At 41.9% G+C, this 20,325-nt stretch overlaps 1 protein-coding gene across 1 annotated transcript in view; it reads right to left on the reverse strand.

The window, feature by feature from the left end:
* Positions 1–4,666: 4,666 nt before the first annotated feature.
* kif5c (kinesin family member 5C) overlaps positions 4,667–20,325 on the reverse strand; it is a 30,859-nt gene continuing 15,200 nt past the window's right edge. Inside the window, 11 exon segments of the mRNA XM_056251907.1 lie at positions 4,667–4,939; positions 5,545–5,708; positions 5,940–6,156; positions 6,246–6,350; positions 8,949–9,020; positions 9,150–9,210; positions 10,143–10,244; positions 10,439–10,548; positions 10,895–10,971; positions 11,101–11,218; positions 11,436–11,624. Coding sequence (XP_056107882.1) covers positions 5,557–5,708; positions 5,940–6,156; positions 6,246–6,350; positions 8,949–9,020; positions 9,150–9,210; positions 10,143–10,244; positions 10,439–10,548; positions 10,895–10,971; positions 11,101–11,218; positions 11,436–11,624 — 1,203 coding nt within the window. The 3' untranslated portion in view covers positions 4,667–4,939; positions 5,545–5,556.

Below are 20,325 nucleotides of genomic sequence, written 5' to 3' on the forward strand. Positions count from 1 at the left end.
GACGTAGAACCCAGAAGCGCTGTGCTGTTACACTACGTCAACAGTGTAGGACATGGGTCGGCAACCCGCGGCTCTTAAGCGCAAACATGACAAACATTCTAAGTTTTTCAACGTTGTAAAAATGTGTATAAGAAATATTTAATTTCAACATTTCTGTCAACGAAGAATTTACCTCATAGACTGTGACACACGTGTCTGTCAGATCGGCGTGATGCCAGACCGGTGGCTGACAAACAAACAAACCGGCGGGTGTGTCATGGGCCATGGATCCCAAGGGGAAAAAGAGAAAGATAGCTGAGCACTCCCAACGCAATAGAGTGCGGCGCGGGACTAGATTTGGTGGGCGAGTGCGAGCGCGGGCGCGTGCGGTAATGCACTCACTCTACTAAAACAAAATAGAAACGATTTACAGGCCAGAATTTCTATTCATAACATGTTTGCAGCGTTGAGCGATGTAGCCAATCACAGACATATGTGTTGATTTCTTGAACGCAATGGCCAATCAGAAGCATTTAAGATAGACTCCCCTCACGCTCAAAACTGACTTTTTTGTTCAGTGCTGAATTCTGTATGCTGGTAAATCCTCCAATTATAACGAACAACGTGTGGATATTATGAAAGATTCATTGCAGTCAGCTTCATTGATAATAACAGAGATGTGTGAGATCGCGATGAACTGTCAGCTTTTTAGGAATTATTAAGAGAGCGCACTTTGCGCGGATTCAGTCATGGCAAACCATGGCCGCATAGTAAACTGCTTGCTTTTATGTTAAATTAACAGTGGTTTGTGTTTTAATGCTTTAATAACACATAATTTATCAGGAGGATGTATGGTGGCGACACGTAGGCTAACTTGAAAGTATTTGGAGGTACAGAAAAAAGTCTATTTGCGGGCGGGAGCGGGACAAAACATAAATGTTGCGGGCGGGAAATCGGGTTCGGGCTCATAATTATGTTAAATGTGTCGGGCCGGGCTTGATTTTTTGCGCCCGATCTAAGCTCTAATTTATAGACTACTTATCATTTTGATACTAATAAAGCTAATATACCACTTACAGCATGTGTTGCCTTCATTATAAGGCTTATATAAAGCTTTTAATTTTTTGTGGCTCCAGACAGATTTTTTATTTATTTTTTGGGTCCAATATGGCTCTTTCAACATTTTGGGTTGCCGACCCCTGGTGTAGGAGAATGACATGGAGGAGAAGAGATTGTTGAATAAAGACGTTATTTTAGTTTTTTTTTTTGCGCACTAAAAGTATCGCTTCATAACATTAAGGTTGAACTACTGTAGTCACATGGACTATTTTAACGATGTTTTACCACCTTTCTGGGCCTTGAAAGTTGCAATGACATTGCTGTCAATGGAGGGACAGAAAGCTCTCAGATTTCATCAAAAATATCTTCATTTGTGTCCCGAAGATGAACGAAGGGTCTTATGGGTTTGGAACGACATGAGGGTGAGTAATTAATGACAGAATGTAAGTCACAAATCATTCTCAAGCAATGCTCATGAATGGTGGTCACAGTGACTAAAAACTGTCAATAAGGAGAATTTTTGCTTATTCTGTCACTCAAACTAAAATTCCAGTCATTTTTTATAATGATGTAATATATACATAATGTCCTTTAAAGGACACGATTATTTTTTATAAAGGTCAGTTTGGGGTATGTCACGTGTGTTGTATTTGAAATCTAATACAAATTCATAAATTAACATTGGCCAAAACAATTGTTTAAAATATTCCCTTTGAATCCTAACCTTTACATTTTTTGTTTTATTAATTTGCTTCATAATTAAAAAAGTTCAATCCATTAACTAGTCTACAAACTTTTTAAATTCAGGCATGTTGTGGAAGATGACATTTTACAATTCATATTGGTGTTCGTATTTGTAACTGTGCACTGTTAAAATGCTGCCATTGTGGCCAGGTCTCTCTTGAAAAAGAGGTTTTAAATATCAATGAGATCATCTGGTTAAATAAAGGTTAAATAAAAAAAAATATTGTAATATTTTGTATTACTGTAAATAAACGGCGGATTCCTATTGTGACAACTTACCCCATACAGTGGCAACATATAAACATCACGAAATGTTATTTCTGTACACAATATTTTGTGGTGTGTCTAAATAATAACAGTTATATTCAGTGGAATAAAGACAGGGAACTTACATTTAAGTTTATTCTCAGTGAACGAAGGTAGGTTAGGCTAAGGATTGGGAAAAAGATTTAGCCTAACTGACATTAAAAGTATCTGAACGTAAATAAGAAGTCACACTAACTGTATTGGCGGTCTGTGTGGCGTTCCGTTCATGAGTTTGGGGTTGGTGAAGACAGAGAAAACCTCGAGCGTTTGTTTGTCCCAGAGTTTAACAGCTTCCAACTTCAAAGCAGAGCTCGAGGCAACCTTACCGTTGAGTGAATTCTTTCCCCAGCAAGCAGAAACCAGAAAGTAAAGTAAACCCCACTGACTGCGACGCGGAACGACTAGAACGCCCATTCGCGTTGGACCGGCGCTCTCAAACAAGGTCTCTGATTGGTCGACTGGTTGCCGACGTCAGGATTTCTCATTTGAGTCGAATCTTTTAATAAATCAGTTGCAGTGGTTCACAATCTAATTGATTCTTTAAATTGGTCCAAGTGGTTTTTGTTTTTAAAACTCATTTGTAAACAAAAGAACAAAAAATATATTTTTTTATAGTGATATAAAAAGTATGTTTCACAACTATAGCTATAAAAGTAAAATTGTTTGCCAAGAGAAAAAGACAAAACTGATGAAAGATACATTTAGTAACCTTTTATTGATTCCACATCAATATCTGATAAATGAGTGTCAGTGTAGCTGAAACCCTGTTTTGTTATCCATAATTTTAAGCTTGATATCTTGGAACAAACATTAGCAACCATTTCATATCCATGTTGTGGCACTTCCTTCAAAGCAACTGAAGTTCATTTATTGTCCTCTGATCTCATTTCCAGATGCTCCATACACTGCTGAGGTAAAGTTCATAGCACTTTTCATAAACTTTAGAAACACTATGAACAAGAACCTGAAGACAAACACGACTTTAAGAGGTCACTGTGTGCATTACAGTAACTCACCACCATAGAGCTACATGGAAAAACAACATCCAAGGACATACAAAAACACTAGACCTTGTTAAGTTATAGGCTTTGAGTAGCCTACTTTACATTAGTAGATCTTCTAAAGAGGAAAAACTAATTAGTTCAATGATGAGCAAAGTTCATTTGCCAGGGGAAATCCTCATATGGAACCTAAGATGAATTTCTGTCAATGTATTTGTGTTTTTAATTAGTCAGTTACACAATCCCACAAGAGAGTGCAATAAAGTGCTCACAACACTTATTATCGAGTTGTCAGCCTTTACAGTAAACTGAACAAGATTTCATCATATTAACATTTTCATGTACTGATGTAGTTACAAGTGATAAGAAACCAAGCTGAGCACACAGACTCAAAATCTTACCAGAGACAATTAACACCAGACAGTAGGCAACGTTTTATATTAGCAAAGGATTGTAAATAGCTATGGCATGATAGCATGGTTTACATGGTTTAATATTCGTTGAAACAATATTTGTGGTTCTTTAAAAAGCCAATGGTATCTCTCTCAATGATATCATATAAAGGTGACTCAATGAGGTTTTTAAAAATCCATCATCATATTTGAATGATATCAATAAATAATGATAAAATGATATAAAAATAAACAAAATTAAATTATGCAGTATAATTGAGCACATAAATATCTAATTAAAAATCAGCTGTAAAATCTCTCCACATTTGCTTTCTTAAATGCATGTAAACGATAAAATCTCTACACATTCGCTTTCTTAAACACATCTGATCTTTTCATATGTGAAGCTCTTATGTCTCTGACTTTGGCTTTCTTTAAATGATTGCATTTCATGCCCTTTAAAACAGGTCAGGTTAAGTAACAATAATATTACTTACAACAACAAAGATATCTTCAAATGATTCCTGGTTTTACCACTAATGTGGTATTACTACTGATATTTAACAGTTGTTGTTTGCTCCAGAGCACCTTATGGTATAAATTACAGTAAAGAATATTTTCAAAGCACCGATATATCTGTATAAAAACATATACACAAAATGACCTGGCTCTAATGTGAGGAAATTAAAATAATCTAAAAAGGACAATATGCAAATAAAATAAACTCAATTCCAATCCTTAATGTATACAAAAATAAATTAATATAAAAATTAACATCCAGTAATAAGCGTTAATATAAATCATGACGAATTAAGCTTGAAGCAACTTGTGTGTTCCTAAACTACATTCCAGTCATGTCACTGCTTGTTCTCAATGGCCATTAAGACTGAAAGAATTAGTGCCAATTAAAAGACCCACACATGCTCTGTTACTCCTGAGGTTGTAAAAACTTCCAGTGCTGATTTTTGTGACAACTTTTCATCTTTCAAGTCTTCCTACTATGGAAACTATCCTGGCATCTGTGATGAAAGATGAGCTGAATTACTATAATCAGAATGTAATTCCAACACTGAAGACTTTTTCAAATACAAAGCGACTCAGGGCAGAAAATAACCAAAGAAGAGAGAAAACGTCACGATGAAATAGCACTTCATATCTGTTTAAAAGACAGTATCCTTTTGGGTCTGGGTTTGTTTATTCACTGATGAGTCCACAGATCTCCATTCAGGGCTGATGAATAAACGGAGGGAAGAAGGGAGTTGACTTAAACAGGATGAATGCGTGGAGGTCATGGTAAGGACAGTAAGTAAACTTGAAAAGTCTTCGTAAAAGATGACAGTAGTTGTTTTCCCCCTCAGCAAATAGAAAAGACTGCATTGGAAAAAGACGTCTTGTTGCCACACATAGCCGGAATGAAAAGATGTGCAGACAGGTATCCAACTGGTCTTTTTTTGTCCCCTGTTGGAAGTGAGTGGAAAAGTTAGACACACCATGTTGCAAGGAATCCTGTCAGGAAAAATAAATTAGTAAACATTTCAGCACCCTAAACATTATATTGCCAACAAACAGCTTTTCTTGCCACCCAGAACATGAAGAAAGTTATCTTCATGATGACTATAGGTAAAAAAGTGACCTACCCTGAAATAGATGCATAAACTCTGACAACATTTCAATGAATGCCAGATGGCACTAGAGTCTGTCCACTGTTCACTGACTTTCCCAAGCATTCTGGCGCAGATCTTTTGTAGCTATTATATCCATGTCGCTCCATCTTAGTCAAACAGTTGGCACAGTAACTAATGTTACACCACAACTTTTCAACTAGTCACTAGCGCTTCCCAGATGCATCAGATGCTGCTGAAACCTAATTAGCAGCATTTTTCAGCACTGACCCATTCATTTCAACATTAAGCCAAGCAGAATCACACCAGCTTGTGCCAAAGTCAAATTAAGAAGAAAAAACATTAATCTGAAGGAACATGACATGACTCCATAACTTAAATGAAGCAAAACATATTGTTGTAGCAGGAAAAGCAACAAAAGACAGTTTAAAACAAACATACGTGGTGTGCTTTTCACTTGTTCCTGTGATGGTACTGCAGCAGCTGCTGCTGGTGCTGCGATTGGTGTTGGTGGTGTCGTCGTGGGCTTGGGACGCCTCCTCTGACACTGTGGCCCGGTGAGGCAGAAGCCACTGAGTGATGATGTCCAGCACGAATAGGTTTAGCTACAAAAGTGAAAAAGTGTGGTTCAAAATTAAACTTACAGATAGAAATAAATGTATATGAATTTGAAAATCTCAAGTAAAGTGAAATAATTTACTTCATAATATATGGGAGACATACAGCAATGCATAAGAGTATTTGGTCATCATGTAACATGGTGGTGCTATTGAGTATGTGGCTCTCTCTACTGGAAATAATGCAACATTGAAATCTGAAGAAGAAATGGGTCTGACCGATCTGTGCAGTGTGGTTCCTCCTGGCCTGATTCTTGGCTTGGATGACCTCCTTGATGCGGTCCACCTCCTGCTGGTACTTCTTACGGTCTCTCATGGCACTTTCTTTGGCCTCTCTCAGAGCAGACTCCAGGATCTTCACACGCTCAGCAGTTGCACGGAGGCGTTTCTCCAGTTTGGGCAGCTCACATCTTAAGTCTGCATTATCACGTACCAGCTACAGATACATATAAATTAAAGAATATAGATAACTATGTACAGAACTACTAATTATATTATATTATATTATATTACATTTCAATATACCTGCTTGTGGACTTTAGTGAGCTGTTCCAGGTTGTTCTCCAGGAAAATTATTTTTTGTTTTTGTGCCAGACTTCCCCCAGATTCATCAGCGTCCAACTCCATACTCTACCAAAAAAAAAACGTTTTTTTGATACACTTGCCAGTTACACTTTATTCATTTGAACCACAGGTAAATAGGGTAAACATTTGAACTAATACTGTAGATATCACCATACTTTCCAAGTTGATTTAACCACAGTACATTAAGAAGAGGGCTTTGTATTGCAATTTTTCTGAAAGGTTATGTTTAAATATGCAATTAGTAAATTAAATTTGCACTCATGCATTTCTTGAACAAAAAACTGAACTTCATTTTTTTTTATTAAATGTATTTTGGATAAGTCTGAAAGAACATGTTTTGGAAGCAAAATCTCAAAATTGGCCAGTGCATAAAAAAACAATGATTTTGCCTGTAGTACCTTGCCTTAATGTTTTTCCTTGATATTGTCTAGTTTTGTATCATTGATAAAAACAGTTGTAACTGTTGGTCAGAGAATACTATCACAAAGTCAAGATGAAAAAAGAAAATTCATAAATGAAGGGAACAATATTTGGATTGAATAGTTTATGGAAGTAAAATAATCCCAAATGTTTTTGAAACAAAAAGCCTGTTGAATTGTACTACTTGACAAAAATATGCATTGCATTAACCCTGCTTGTATTTTAATGCATTGTATTTTAGGGCTTGCATTTTTATAGGCTGAAATTTAGCATGGTTGAATATTTAAGCTGTGAATATTTCAAATCAAATCATTTCAAACACATTTTCATTAGTAAAATTTCAATAATCCATATTCACCTTTCATATTTCATATCCCAAATATTCAAACTGATTAAAAATACAACCTATAATATTCAACAGGCGGTTTTCGGTCCATTTTATTTCGCTTTGCAAATTCGCTTCCACAAATTCAGTGGTTCAAATTCGACAGTAAATTCAACATTGACATCCAGGAGCTGCAGGAAAAGCAGTAGATTACCGAGCATAATCTCCATCTGCTGTTAGTCGACCACACCAGCAGGGGGTGCAAGCGCGTGTTGTTGACGAAGACCAGAGCAACAGTTAGTGCAAGCCATTCATTCATAAAAACTTATTTACAAAAATGTAAGTGTATTTGTGATTATTATGACGTCTGTTTTATGTGAAATTCAGTGTGTTCACGATTACTTTTCCTGTGTAGCCTACATGCATCTTTCTCTACCATGAACGATAATGTTATTCCCCCGATGCGGATGTACAGATCCAGTGTTACATTTGACATATTTCTCTTGGTTGTTTAGTTGCCTTAACCTTATATTGCAGCGATGTGCTGCATGCAGTACTAGGGTTTGGTTTCCCTCAATATGTCAGGATTCCCCTGCTGGACATATAAAACGCTTAACGTAGCTTAATGGACATAAAAGACCAAACTCGCAGGCTAGCAGATGGACTCAGAATATGAATTTAACTCGCAAAGTTTAATGCTGAGCGTTTCCCAGTGATATACTGGCATAAATTTGGTTTGACATTGGACATTCGCACATTTAGGGACCGTCTCTAAAGTTACATACGAAATTGGTATACACGTTTGTAACATAAATACCATTTGAAAAGAACGACTTACAGTCATAAAACCAACTGTAAAGTGTTCATGTAGGTGTCAGGCTCAGGCATAATGCGCAATTTATTCAAATAGATTGAAGTTTGCTATTGAAGTAAATGTGCGAATGTCAACCCAATTTTACATTTAGTCTTTTAGCTGGCACTTTTATCCAAAGCGACTAGTTAAACTAACAATATAGAACAACAATATGAAAGTGCTACTTCCCAGTTTAATCTAATGCAGTACATGTACAATACATACTTTCCAAATAAGGTGCGAGTTTGGTCTTTTATATCACTGTAGTCCATTAAGCTACATTAAGCGCTTGTCCTGACGGAATTCGGGGAATCTTTGAGTATGATGATGTATTGAGGGAAACAGATTATAATCCCGTTCACTGTAGAAAAGGCTGATAACATAAGGCTACACAGGGAAAGTAACAATGAATGAAACATAAAAACAGCTTTTGTGCCTTTATCATCTTTTCCGCATATATACTGACCCAGATAATCGTCACAAAAAACATAATGCATGCTGAGTTTTTATGAATGAATGGCTTGCGCTAACTGTTGCTCTGGTCTTCGTCAACAACACGCGCTTGCACCCCCTGCTGGTGAGGTCGACTAACAGCAGATGGAGATTATGCTCGGTAATCTACTGCTTTTCCTGCAGCTCCTGAATGTCAACGTTGAATTTACTGTCGAATTTGAACCACTGAATTTGTGGAAGCGAATTTGCAAAGCGAAATAAAATGGACCGAAAACCGCCTGTTGAATATTATAGGTTGTATTTTTAATCAGTTTGAATATTTGGGATATGAAATATGAAAGGTGAATATGGATTATTGAAATTTTACTAATGAAAATGTGTTTGAAATGTTTTGATTTGAAATATTCACAGCTTAAATATTCAACCATGCTAAATTTCAGCCTATAAAAATGCAAGCCCTAAAAATACAATGCATTAAAATACAAGCAGGGTTAATGCAATGCATATTTTTTTCAAGTAGTACAATTCAACAGGCTTTTTGTTTCAAAAACATTTGGGATTATTTTACTTCCATAATAGTTTGGATACTCACTCGTCCAATGCGACTATTGATGTCCTGGATAAACAGCTTACGCAGGTTTTGGAGAGTCTGGAGCTCTTTGACCTTGTGGAAGAGAGGACAGCATGAACGGTGATCTAAACAACTACTCCATATAATAAAAACAGCTATGCATGTTCAAAGTGAACTACTTGGAGAGACAAACTCAGGGAATGCTGGGTATTTAAATCTTACCACAGTCTCTTCCAGACCTTTGAGGTCTTCTTTGACTTGCTCTCTCTTCTCATTCAGCACGCTAATAAAAAAAAAAAAAAGTTTGATCAAAATGCATCTTTTCTAAATTGCACAGAGCTACAAATGCCTGACAGACATACACTGAAGTATTTGTCATTTTAACTGCTCAGAGATTGGTTAAAGGTGCAGTAAGCAATTTCTGAGAAATTCTGTTGAAAGTGGATCGGACCGAGCAGCACAACAAACTTGCAGCCAATCAGGAAGAAAGACTGTAGAAAGAGAGATGGCTGAGAGACATTACAAAAGAGAAAAGGTCAGAGGACTATCACTGGGAAAATAAGGGCTATGACCAGGCAAGAGCTTTAGGACCCGTGTTAATATTAGAAAAGCTTTCCAGCACTGAAGAGACTGTAGAAGATTTTATTTTTTAGAAAATAAGTAATTTAATATAGTATAGCTATATGTTTGTACACTATTATTTTCCACTTTGGTTTGACTTTCTAAAGCCTGCAGAAGGCCTGGAATGTTGCTCACAGCAGACAATTCTATTCTAGCGTCACATGGTGAAAAACCTTTACCTAAGAATATCTATAGTGTGTGTTACCATTTTTGGAAAAGGATGTATGGTATATATTTGTGAACGGGGCAAATATCTGGAGCTGTCTTTTGCAGAAGATGCTCGGCTTTGTTGTAAAATAAAGTAAAAAAATTCTGGCATCAACGATCTCTGAGAAGAGATTTTTTACAAAAGAGAGAAACCACAACAAGACCTAAGCAAGAAGGCCTGAAAACGGACATAGAGGTTGCGTTGTTTCTGCTCCATATGCGTGTAACAGTTTTGAGTGTGTGCTGCTGGTGACTAACAACAAACAACTCATTTTGGGGGTGTATCATGGAAGGGAGGGGTGTGTTTGTTTGGGTTGATTTCAAATACCAACAGTGTTTCTCAGAAATCGCTTACTGCATCTTTAATCTCTCCTAAACAATACTCACACAAGCTTCTGCAGTCTCTCGTCCTTCTTCAGTTCCTCCTGTTTGAGCTTTTCATAGTCAGACAGGAGCTGCTTCTTTTCAAGTTGAAGAGCCTGGTTCACACTGACATCAGATAACAGGATATTACTGAATAAACTGAGCAATTTTCAATTTTTGATGAGTGTTAGACCAATGCCAGTCACAAGCAGATGAATTGAAAAAAAGCCTTTTTCACAAAAAATATTTTAATATTAATAATATTCAACTATTGAAGTTACCACGAGTAGTCAGAAAATAAAGTGAGATTAAGCTCTTACTCCTTAAACTCATCCAAGAACCTCTGTTTCTCTTCAATTTCATCTCGCAGACGCGAGAGCTGCTTCTGATGAGCCTCTCTGTGGCTTTCCATCTGCTGTTCTAGGGCTTGCTACATGCAGATACACAGAGAATATACATATTTATGCTCGTATAAAAGGCACTTATTTGGCACTGTCTACAGGTATGTGAGTCTTCTAGGGCAATTTTGTGTAGAGTGTTAATCATTTAACAAAGGATTTCAATAATACAATATTTTCTTATTCTATGCAGCAAATTGAAAAAAAAATGGCCTTTTCTACATAGCTAAATAGTATCTATATAGCTTAAAATATCCTTAAATACTTTCTTCTATCCTATCCTATCCTATCCCACTCATTGTTTGGTTCCTCAATGACAACCAATGGTGCGATTTTAGGCGCCTAAGTCTATCTGACAAATGTGTTTGTGTACATCACCTTCATCTCCTCAGCGTCCTGCATCCTGCTCATGTGTTCCTTTTCCTTATCCAGGACTGAAACCTCATGCATCGTTTCTGTAAAAAAGATTATTTTAAACATACAGTGAAATCACTGTCAAAGGAACAAGTTGTGCTTTTTCTGGATCTACGGTAAATGAAACAATTTTACTTTGTAAAACAATGCATTGTTTAGTACACACAGACCCTGTGCGTGGAGTTTAGCGAGCTCCTCCGATAGTGAGTCGTGGCTTTCCTCCAGCTGTCTCTTCTTCTGTTCCATGTTCTGCATGTAGTCTGTGAGGGATTTGATCTTTGCCTGATGCTAGGTGCATTAAAAGCAAGCACACACTCTGAATCGACACATAGCCTACATACCAATTAAACGTATACACATACATTTAAAGCAATAATAATGTATCCTTTAAAAACTTTGTAATGAGTTCATCCAAAGGGACATTATACAAGATAAAAGTTCAAAGGGAGGAATCCCATATACAGGGTTCTGATCTAGAACCCCCACTAGGTGGAGCCATGCGTACCTGAGAGATCAGGAGCTGGCAGGAAGCGAGCTCCTTCTCGTTGGCCTGCATTTTGCGCACTGTGTCGGTCTGTGTGCTCTCAAGCTGTTTACTGCGGTTGACCAGAGACTTCACTTCTGACTTCATCTTACTGATGAAGAGCCGTGCCATGGTGAATTCCTCCTCCATTCCTCCGTTCATCTCTGTCATCTTAATAAAGAGAGAAACCAAACAAGCGGCATAGATCTCAGTCTGTTTCCATTCATTTGTTATTTGAATTAGCTTTGCCATGAAAAGAGACAGTATTGCTGCATCTTTGCATCTTGCACCTACTTATGCTACGCCCTAAAAGTATGTACTCTTTTTGTGAAGAAAAAGTAGATACCTTTGAGTGTGTAGCAGAAAAGTAGACAAGCTTTAGGACATACTATCACGTCATACAATTGCGTCTTTAACGGTTGCATCATGTCACAGTAAACTGGCCTCTCAATCATCTTGTCACAGTTCAAATCCTCCATATTTAATTAAATTAAATTTCCTACCATATCTGAGAGAAATACAGAAGCACGCTGACAGTCGCAGGTCTTTCATGCGAAGATTCTCCTCATATTAATGTATAATGATGCATTTAAAAGTGAATGGCCAAACGGATCTTTATAAAAGTCCACATTGTTATTGCAGATGGAATATAACACGGATAACATTAAATAAATATTTTTTTATCCGGTTAAACTTTGATTAGTCACTTAAACCTTTATCTGAACCTCTCACCGTCAGTCACGCATATCCGCCATGTTTTGTAGTTTTTTTAAACACTTTTTACTTGTGTCTGTAGTTCCACCTTCAAAGCGCAATGGGTCGTGGGTAATATTATCCACACTTCGAAAATCCACCAGAAATAGTAGACCATCCGGGGACTTCTGGCATGCTCTTTTTAACATACTATGCTTTGGGACTAGGGTTGGGTACCGAAACTCGGTGCCAATAGGGAACCGGTTCCGACGTAAACGGTAGTAACCAGACCGAATAAGAACGAAAATTTCGGTGCCTGATTTCGGTGCCTAACTTCATTAGGCACACACCACACACACACACACACACACACACACACACAAGGTCTCTCGCTCTCTCGCTCTCTCTCTCTCCGCCGTGCGTGTGCTACACAGTTTGGAGCACAGTTTCTTCTGTCTCGCATGCGCGCTCTTTCTCACAAGGTTTGGCTGCATTTCACGTGTAAAATTACGTGTCAGAACGCCCTCTGGGTGTACCGATCTGCCGATAGTCTGAATCCCATATAGAATCTATGGCGTTCCGATAGGCTCAAATATGTAACTTTGTAGCACGCACTCGTCTCAATGAACGTGACGTCTGCGTCTGCCGAACGTGACGTCTGCGTCTGCAGAACGTCTCGTCTGCGTCTGCCACATCACTCGTTCGTGTGCAGAACGTCACGTCTGCGTCAAGGGGGTTTCCATGGCTGCGTTTCCCAAAAGCATTGTAAGCCTAAGTTGATCGTAAAAACGATCGCGACTGATCTTAATATTATGGTCTGTTTCCCAAAAGCATCGTAACTTAAGTAGCACTTGAAAATCTTCGTAGAACTACGAGTGCTCTGGAGTAATCGTAAATCCCCAAGTTCATCGTAAGAAGACAGAGTTATGAGATCACCTGTAGGACAACCGGCAGATTACACTTTTATCTAGATTTAACAGACTACACTACGTGAGTATAATATACTATAATAAATATGTTTTGATTGTACTTTATTGTACACTTTGTTGTACTCGTGTTTTGTTTAAATTAATATAGGAAATAATTAAAAAGAGAAGAAAAATAGAAATACACATCTAAATTAAACGAATGAACAAAAAAATCATAAAATAAGAAATCTGGGAAATATGCTTTAAAGACTGGGCAAAATAGGGATGAATTCAAAAAATTCTGTCAACGACTTGCTGACGTGCACGAAAACCAGCCATGTATTGGGCATTTCTTGCGGACCTCCTTCCCTGATCTTTGAACACGGTTGCAGTTAGTTTGCAATGTCCTCCCAGATGTTTTGTTTTTCCTTATTTGTATCCTTTAAATCTGTTAAAAATAAAACCCCTCTATATATCTTATCTAAAAGGACATTAATTTGATCTTTTTGAAAGGTATCTTCTCTTGTTTTTTTGTTTTTGTTCAGCCATTTTGTCAGCCTGTAGGCCCTATTGGTGCTTTATATCTATATAGACTTGTCTTGATTTAATCCACAACAAATGACGATTATTAGGTTAAACGTTCAGAATACGATTCCATATAAGGTTATATTTCAGCACTTCGCGAATGGACAGCGATGCTTAAGTAGCACGTAGAACGCGTTCTCGCGCTTTCATGTTAAGTGCATTTTTGGGAAACGCGCGTGGAATTGCGGCGAGCGTTCGTAACCTTGCACGTAGAGAGCGCTCTTAAGAGCTAAGATACATCGTTATCGGGAAACCCGGCCCAGCACATTCCACACACTTATTCGTTCTTTATTATTTTCCCCCACCGATCTTCAATTCTAGCAATGAAGTGCACATTACCTTGCTTATACATAGCTTTTTATAATATAGTTAGTAGGCTAAATATTAATTTACACAAATTATCATGTTAAAATTTGTGTTTGCCATTTTTTCTTGTCAACATGTCCACATAGCCTATAGCCTACTTAATCATAAAAACATTAACCATAAAAACTAAAAAGCATGTAGGCCTATGTACTATTCACCACTAGGAGTCTCGTGACCAACACAAAATAACTTAGCCTAGTTGTAAACATTTGGGCTGATTTAACTAACAAAATAAAATGTGTTATTTGTAATGTTTAATTTTAAAGTTGTAATATTTGGTTTTTAGAGTTTCACCGAAGTTTGATTGACGCCTACTGCAGCAAGATTTCTGCGTGCGCTTGCCCATTAATTAATATAAGAAAAATCTTTAGTCTATGGCTACTCTAATCAATACATTTATTTTACATTATTTACTTATTTATTGGATATTAGTAATTAGTATCCAGTTATTTAGATTACATTAGTTGAGTTAACATGCAGCTAATTAGTAAATGAACGAATAAAATAATAAAATAAAGATTACATTAAGATGCTATGCTAACCACATATTTCTAGCATTGCTTGTTCCTACACGAAAAGGATTGTATTGTATCTTCTGTTATAAAGATGATTGACATTTCGTTAATTAAAAATAATAAGCACAAAATATATAGTAAAAATATTAAATGTAATGTTCTTTATGCCTTTTGACTAGGCTACTTTTTGTATTTTGTATAATTATATCTCTATGTAATGAAGATAGCCTATTAACAAAAAAATATTATTAATATTTTTATTATATATATAGGCTAATATAAAACTTTTGTATTCAATTATAGGCTATGGAACATTTGGAATAAAAATACGCTGAAAACCCAAACAATAGCATGTGACAAACGAAACACGTCTTGTTTATTATGCTGCTGCTACAAAAACTGAATAGGCTAAATAAATAAATAAATAAACAAACAAACGACGTCCAATAGGACATAGCCTAAACTGTTTTGTGTTCATAGCCTTGAGTTTGCAGATTGTAGTAGCCTATTATTCAGGATATCCGACATTATGTTTTTGTAACCATTTTAGTAGCCTATAGCCTAATAGTTTTATATAGGCCTATTTATAAAAAATATTATTTTTTAATTCTATTCTTCTATTTAAAGGATCTACAGAAACAGTGGTTGTGCGATCGAGTTGTCTGTTTTCTAGTTTACCAAAGTGCTGGCCTTTTAAAATTATATAGGCCTATATAAAAAAAATCCTATATATAAATCACAGACGCAGACGTGACGTTATAAGACAGACGCAAGTGTCAGGTTCATTGAGACGAGTGCATGTTGCAAAGTCATATTAAAGAACCGATCGCAACCGCTGGCACACTGCACTGAGCTGTGCTGAGTAGAGTGTTAAACCCGTGTTAGAGAAAAAAACAATTTATAACTTCACTGCTACACGTGAATGACACGTAAACGTCTGACAATACACTTCACTGCCACACGTGATTTACGTGACGTCTGCGTCACGTCTGCGTGACGTCTGCGTCACGTCTGCGTCTTAAATTGAATGGAATAAATAGCAGAATAAAAAAAAAATTAAGACGTTGAGTGAGACGTTCATTGTAACGAGTGCATGTTGCAAAGTTATATTAAAGAGCCGATCGGAACGCCATAAGAATCAAGCCAATTCATTGGCTGATGGCGCGGGCGCCGCATCGACGCAGTTACGTCGTCATACTATGTTGGCGCGCGCGCGCCATCTGCTCCTCAGATTTCTCTGCCGAAAAAGGAAGCTGGTCGGCAGCGCGAGGAGCTTGGCAGCGTCCCGTTCCCTATTGAGAGATATGTTACACCAACCAGAGATGTTCTCTTTCATAGGTTCACTCAACGCTGCGTAGCTAAGAAGCAGTGGATTTGTATTTGTAGGCTGCTGTATCACGTGCCGTTTGAACTGACGCGCTACAGCGATCTGTCGCATTTCAAAGAGCCAAAACGTTATTTATTGTGTGAATCTCGTAAAAATATTGACAGAATCTGACAGCTGTGGATTTGTTCCATATCAAAAGTAACCTTCTCTGTCTTGTCTGTCCTCTTTGTCCGCGATTTTTCTGTGTGAAAAGGGTCATTTGCGTGAGTCTCACGGTCAATGCGTGAGAGTTGGCAGCTCTGCCTGCTAGTAATCTCTATTAATCTCCAGTATTATTACATTGTTTGATACAATATTGTTTCATTTGATATTATGTAAATATGAATTTTTATTTTATATTGGTTTTATTATTACCATATGTTACTTGTATTTATATTGTTTAAAGATTTAAGTTAATATTGTGTCCAGTTTGGCCCTGTAAATTAAAGGGTATTATTTTTTGATAAAGTGTGTGCGGTTTCATTTTCTTAAGTACCGATTTAAGAACCGTTTAAGCACCGGAACCGTTTAAAAAATACCGAGTAGGTACTGGAATCGGATAAAACCCAAACGATACCCAACCCTATTTGGGACACACTTATTTTAATCTCACATACTGTTTAGGATGGATAGTTTGGACATTGAGACGCAGAGTAAGACTCTTACATTGTTACAAAAAAAATTCAATTTCAAATCAATGCTGTTCTTTTGAACTTTCTATTCATCAAATAATCTCAAAAAAATATAATGGTATTTTTTTTAATATTGTTCAAATAAATGCATCCTTGGTGAGCATGAGACTTCTTTCGGAAACATAAAAAATCATAATAAATGCTTTTTGTAAATATCCATGTTGTGATGTCTGTCTGTGTTCCCCCTGTCTTTGTGCACTTGGTTCAGTCCTGTTCCCTGTTTTCCCGCTCCCCGTTATCTCTATTAGTCTTCCCAGGTGTTTCCCGTTAACCACGCCCCCTTGTTATCCTGTTTAGATCGTTTGCCCTTGTATTTAAGCCCTGTGTTTCAGTCCAGTCCTTGTGAGTTCTTGATGTTGTAACATGGATATTGGTTGTTCTGTCCCTGAGTCCTATTTCCTGCTGTGAGTTTGTAGTTTAGTTAATAAAGTGTGCTGCATTTGGATCCTGCTTCCTCCCTTGCTTCAACCACCTTCATGACAGAAGAACTCACCGAAATGAGTCCAGCAGCCACAAGCAACCAGGCCCTGAAGAAGTTCCTTTCCTCAATGTTCCAAGATAGCCAGGGCATTGAAAGGTATGTGAAGGATTTCTGGGCGTGCTGCCATTTAGCATCTTTGGATGATGCCCAGCTCATGGATCTGTTCCGGAGCGGGCTGGACGAGAAGATCGCTCAGATGATGCCGGAGGTCTATACCGGCTGGACGCTAAAAAGGTATATCAACCTGGCCCTTTTCCTGAGCGATTCTTCATTTACTGTGGCCGTGGAGGAGGAGCTCCGTGAGCCTGCAGTATTCCCTCAGCCTGTCCTTCTCGTTACGTCAGCCTTTAAGCTTGCCAACACGTCGGTCTATGGGCGTCCAGGACTGATGTCCACCATGGCACAGCCGCCGCTGATGTCAGTGCGGAGGGCCAAAGAGACCGTCCAGCCAGAGACCGTCCAGCCAGAGACCGTCCAGCCAGAGACCGTCCAGCCAGAGACCGTCCAGCCAGAGACCGTCCAGCCAGAGACCGTCCAGCCAGAGACCGTCCAGCCAGAGACCGTCCAGCCAGAGACCGTCCAGCCAGAGACCGTCCAGCCAGAGACCGTCCAGCCAGAGACCGTCCAGCCAGAGACCGTCCAGCCAGAGACCGTCCAGCCAGAGACCGTCCAGCCAGAGACCGTCCAGCCAGAGACCGTCCAGCCAGAGACCGTCCAGCCAGAGACCGTCCAGCCAGAGACCGTCCAGCCAGAGACCGTCCAGCCAGAGACCGTCCAGCCAGAGACCGTCCAGCCAGAGACCGTCCAGCCAGAGACCGTCCAGCCAGAGACCGTCCAGCCAGAGACCGTCCACGTCACGTCTGCCCAGCCAGAGCCCGTTCACGTCACGTCTGCCCAGCCAGAGACCGTTCACGTCACGTCTGCCCAGCCAGAGCCCGTTCACGTCACGTCTGCCCAGCCAGAGACCGTTCACGTCACGTCTGCCCAGCCAGAGACCGTTCACGTCACGTCTGCCCAGCCAGAGACCGTTCACGTCACGTCTGCCCAGCCAGAGACCGTTCACGTCACGTCTGCCCAGCCAGAGACCGTTCACGTCACGTCTGCCCAGCCAGAGACCGTTCACGTCACGTCTGCCCAGCCAGAGACCGTTCACGTCACGTCTGCCCAGCCAGAGACCGTTCACGTCACGTCTGCCCAGCCAGAGACCGTTCACGTCACGTCTGCCCAGCCAGAGACCGTTCACGTCACGTCTGCCCAGCCAGAGACCGTTCACGTCACGTCTGCCCAGCCAGAGACCGTTCACGTCACGTCTGCCCAGCCAGAGACCGTTCACGTCACGTCTGCCCAGCCAGAGACCGTTCACGTCACGTCTGCCCAGCCAGAGACCGTTCACGTCACGTCTGCCCAGCCAGAGCCCGTTCACGTCACGTCTGCCCAGCCAGAGACCGTTCACGTCACGTCTGCCCAGCCAGAGACCGTTCACGTCACGTCTGCCCAGCCAGAGCCCGTTCACGTCACGTCTGCCCAGCCAGAGACCGTTCACGTCACGTCTGCCCAGCCAGAGACCGTTCACGTCACGTCTGCCCAGCCAGAGACCGTTCACGTCACGTCTGCCCAGCCAGAGCCCGCTGATCCTGCGCCAGAGCCCGCTGATCCTGCGCCAGAGCCCGCTGATCCTGCGCCAGAGCCCGCTGATCCTGCGCCAGAGCCCGCTGATCCTGCGCCAGAGCCCGCTGATCCTGCGCCAGAGCCCGCTGATCCTGCGCCAGAGCCCGCTGATCCTGCGCCAGAGCCCGCTGATCCTGCGCCAGAGCCCGCTGATCCTGCGCCAGAGCCCGCTGATCCTGCGCCAGAGCCCGCTGATCCTGCGCCAGAGCCCGCTGATCCTGCGCCAGAGCCCGCTGATCCTGCGCCAGAGCCCGCTGATCCTGCGCCAGAGCCCGCTGATCCTGCGCCAGAGCCCGCTGATCCTGCGCCAGAGCCCGCTGATCCTGCGCCAGAGCCCGCTGATCCTGCGCCAGAGCCCGCTGATCCTGCGCCAGAGCCCGCTGATCCTGCGCCAGAGCCCGCTGATCCTGCGCCAGAGCCCGCTGATCCTGCGCCAGAGCCCGCTGATCCTGCGCCAGAGCCCGCTGATCCTGCGCCAGAGCCCGCTGATCCTGCGCCAGAGCCCGCTGATCCTGCGCCAGAGCCCGCTGATCCTGCGCCAGAGCCCGCTGATCCTGCGCCAGAGCCCGCTGATCCTGCGCCAGAGCCCGCTGATCCTGCGCCAGAGCCCGCTGATCCTGCGCCAGAGCCCGCTGATCCTGCGCCAGAGCCCGCTGATCCTGCGCCAGAGCCCGCTGATCCTGCGCCAGAGCCCGCTGATCCTGCGCCAGAGCCCGCTGATCCTGCGCCAGAGCCCGCTGATCCTGCGCCAGAGCCCGCTGATCCTGCGCCAGAGCCCGCTGATCCTGCGCCAGAGCCCGCTGATCCTGCGCCAGAGCCCGCTGATCCTGCGCCAGAGCCCGCTGATCCTGCGCCAGAGCCCGCTGATCCTGCGCCAGAGCCCGCTGATCCTGCGCCAGAGCCCGCTGATCCTGCGCCAGAGCCCGCTGATCCTGCGCCAGAGCCCGCTGATCCTGCGCCAGAGCCCGCTGATGACCCCATGGCTGCCCCTAAGAAAATTTTGGGGGGGGGCAGTAGGACCCTGGATGGGACTGTGAAGGCCGCACCGCCATGGCCGCCCGAAGGGTCTTCTCCGCCATGGCCGGCCGAAGGGTCCGCTCCACCATGGCCGCCCGAAGGGTCTTCACCGCCGTGGCCGCCCGAAGGGTCTTCACCGCCGTGGCCGCCCGAAGGGTCTTCACCGCCGTGGCCGCCCGAAGGGTCTTCACCGCCGTGGCCGCCCGAAGGGTCTTCACCGCCGTGGCCGCCCGAAGGGTCTTCACCGCCGTGGCCGCCCGAGGGGTCTTCACCGCCGTGGCCGCCCGAGGGGTCTTCTCCGCCGTGGCCGCCCGAAGGGTCTTCTCCGCCGTGGCCGCCCGAGGGGTCTTCACCGCCGTGGCCGCCCGAGGGGTCTTATCCACCCTGGAAGCCTGAGGGTCCGACAGCTCCGCCCTGGATGCCCGAGGGTCCACAGCCTGCTCCGCCCTGGTCACGCCCTCAGCCTGCTCCGCCGTTGCCTCGCCCTCAGCCTGCTCCGTCGTGGAAACGCCCACAGCCTGCTCCGCCCTGGCAGTCTGTTCGTCCTGCTCCGCCCACGTTCCATGGCCCAGGTCCGCCCA

Source organism: Rhinichthys klamathensis, unplaced genomic scaffold (assembly GCF_029890125.1).
Source record: "Rhinichthys klamathensis goyatoka isolate OS25496 unplaced genomic scaffold, OSU_Roscu_1.1 h1tg000090l_1, whole genome shotgun sequence".
In the NCBI taxonomy this organism is placed as follows: Eukaryota; Metazoa; Chordata; class Actinopteri; order Cypriniformes; family Leuciscidae; genus Rhinichthys; species Rhinichthys klamathensis.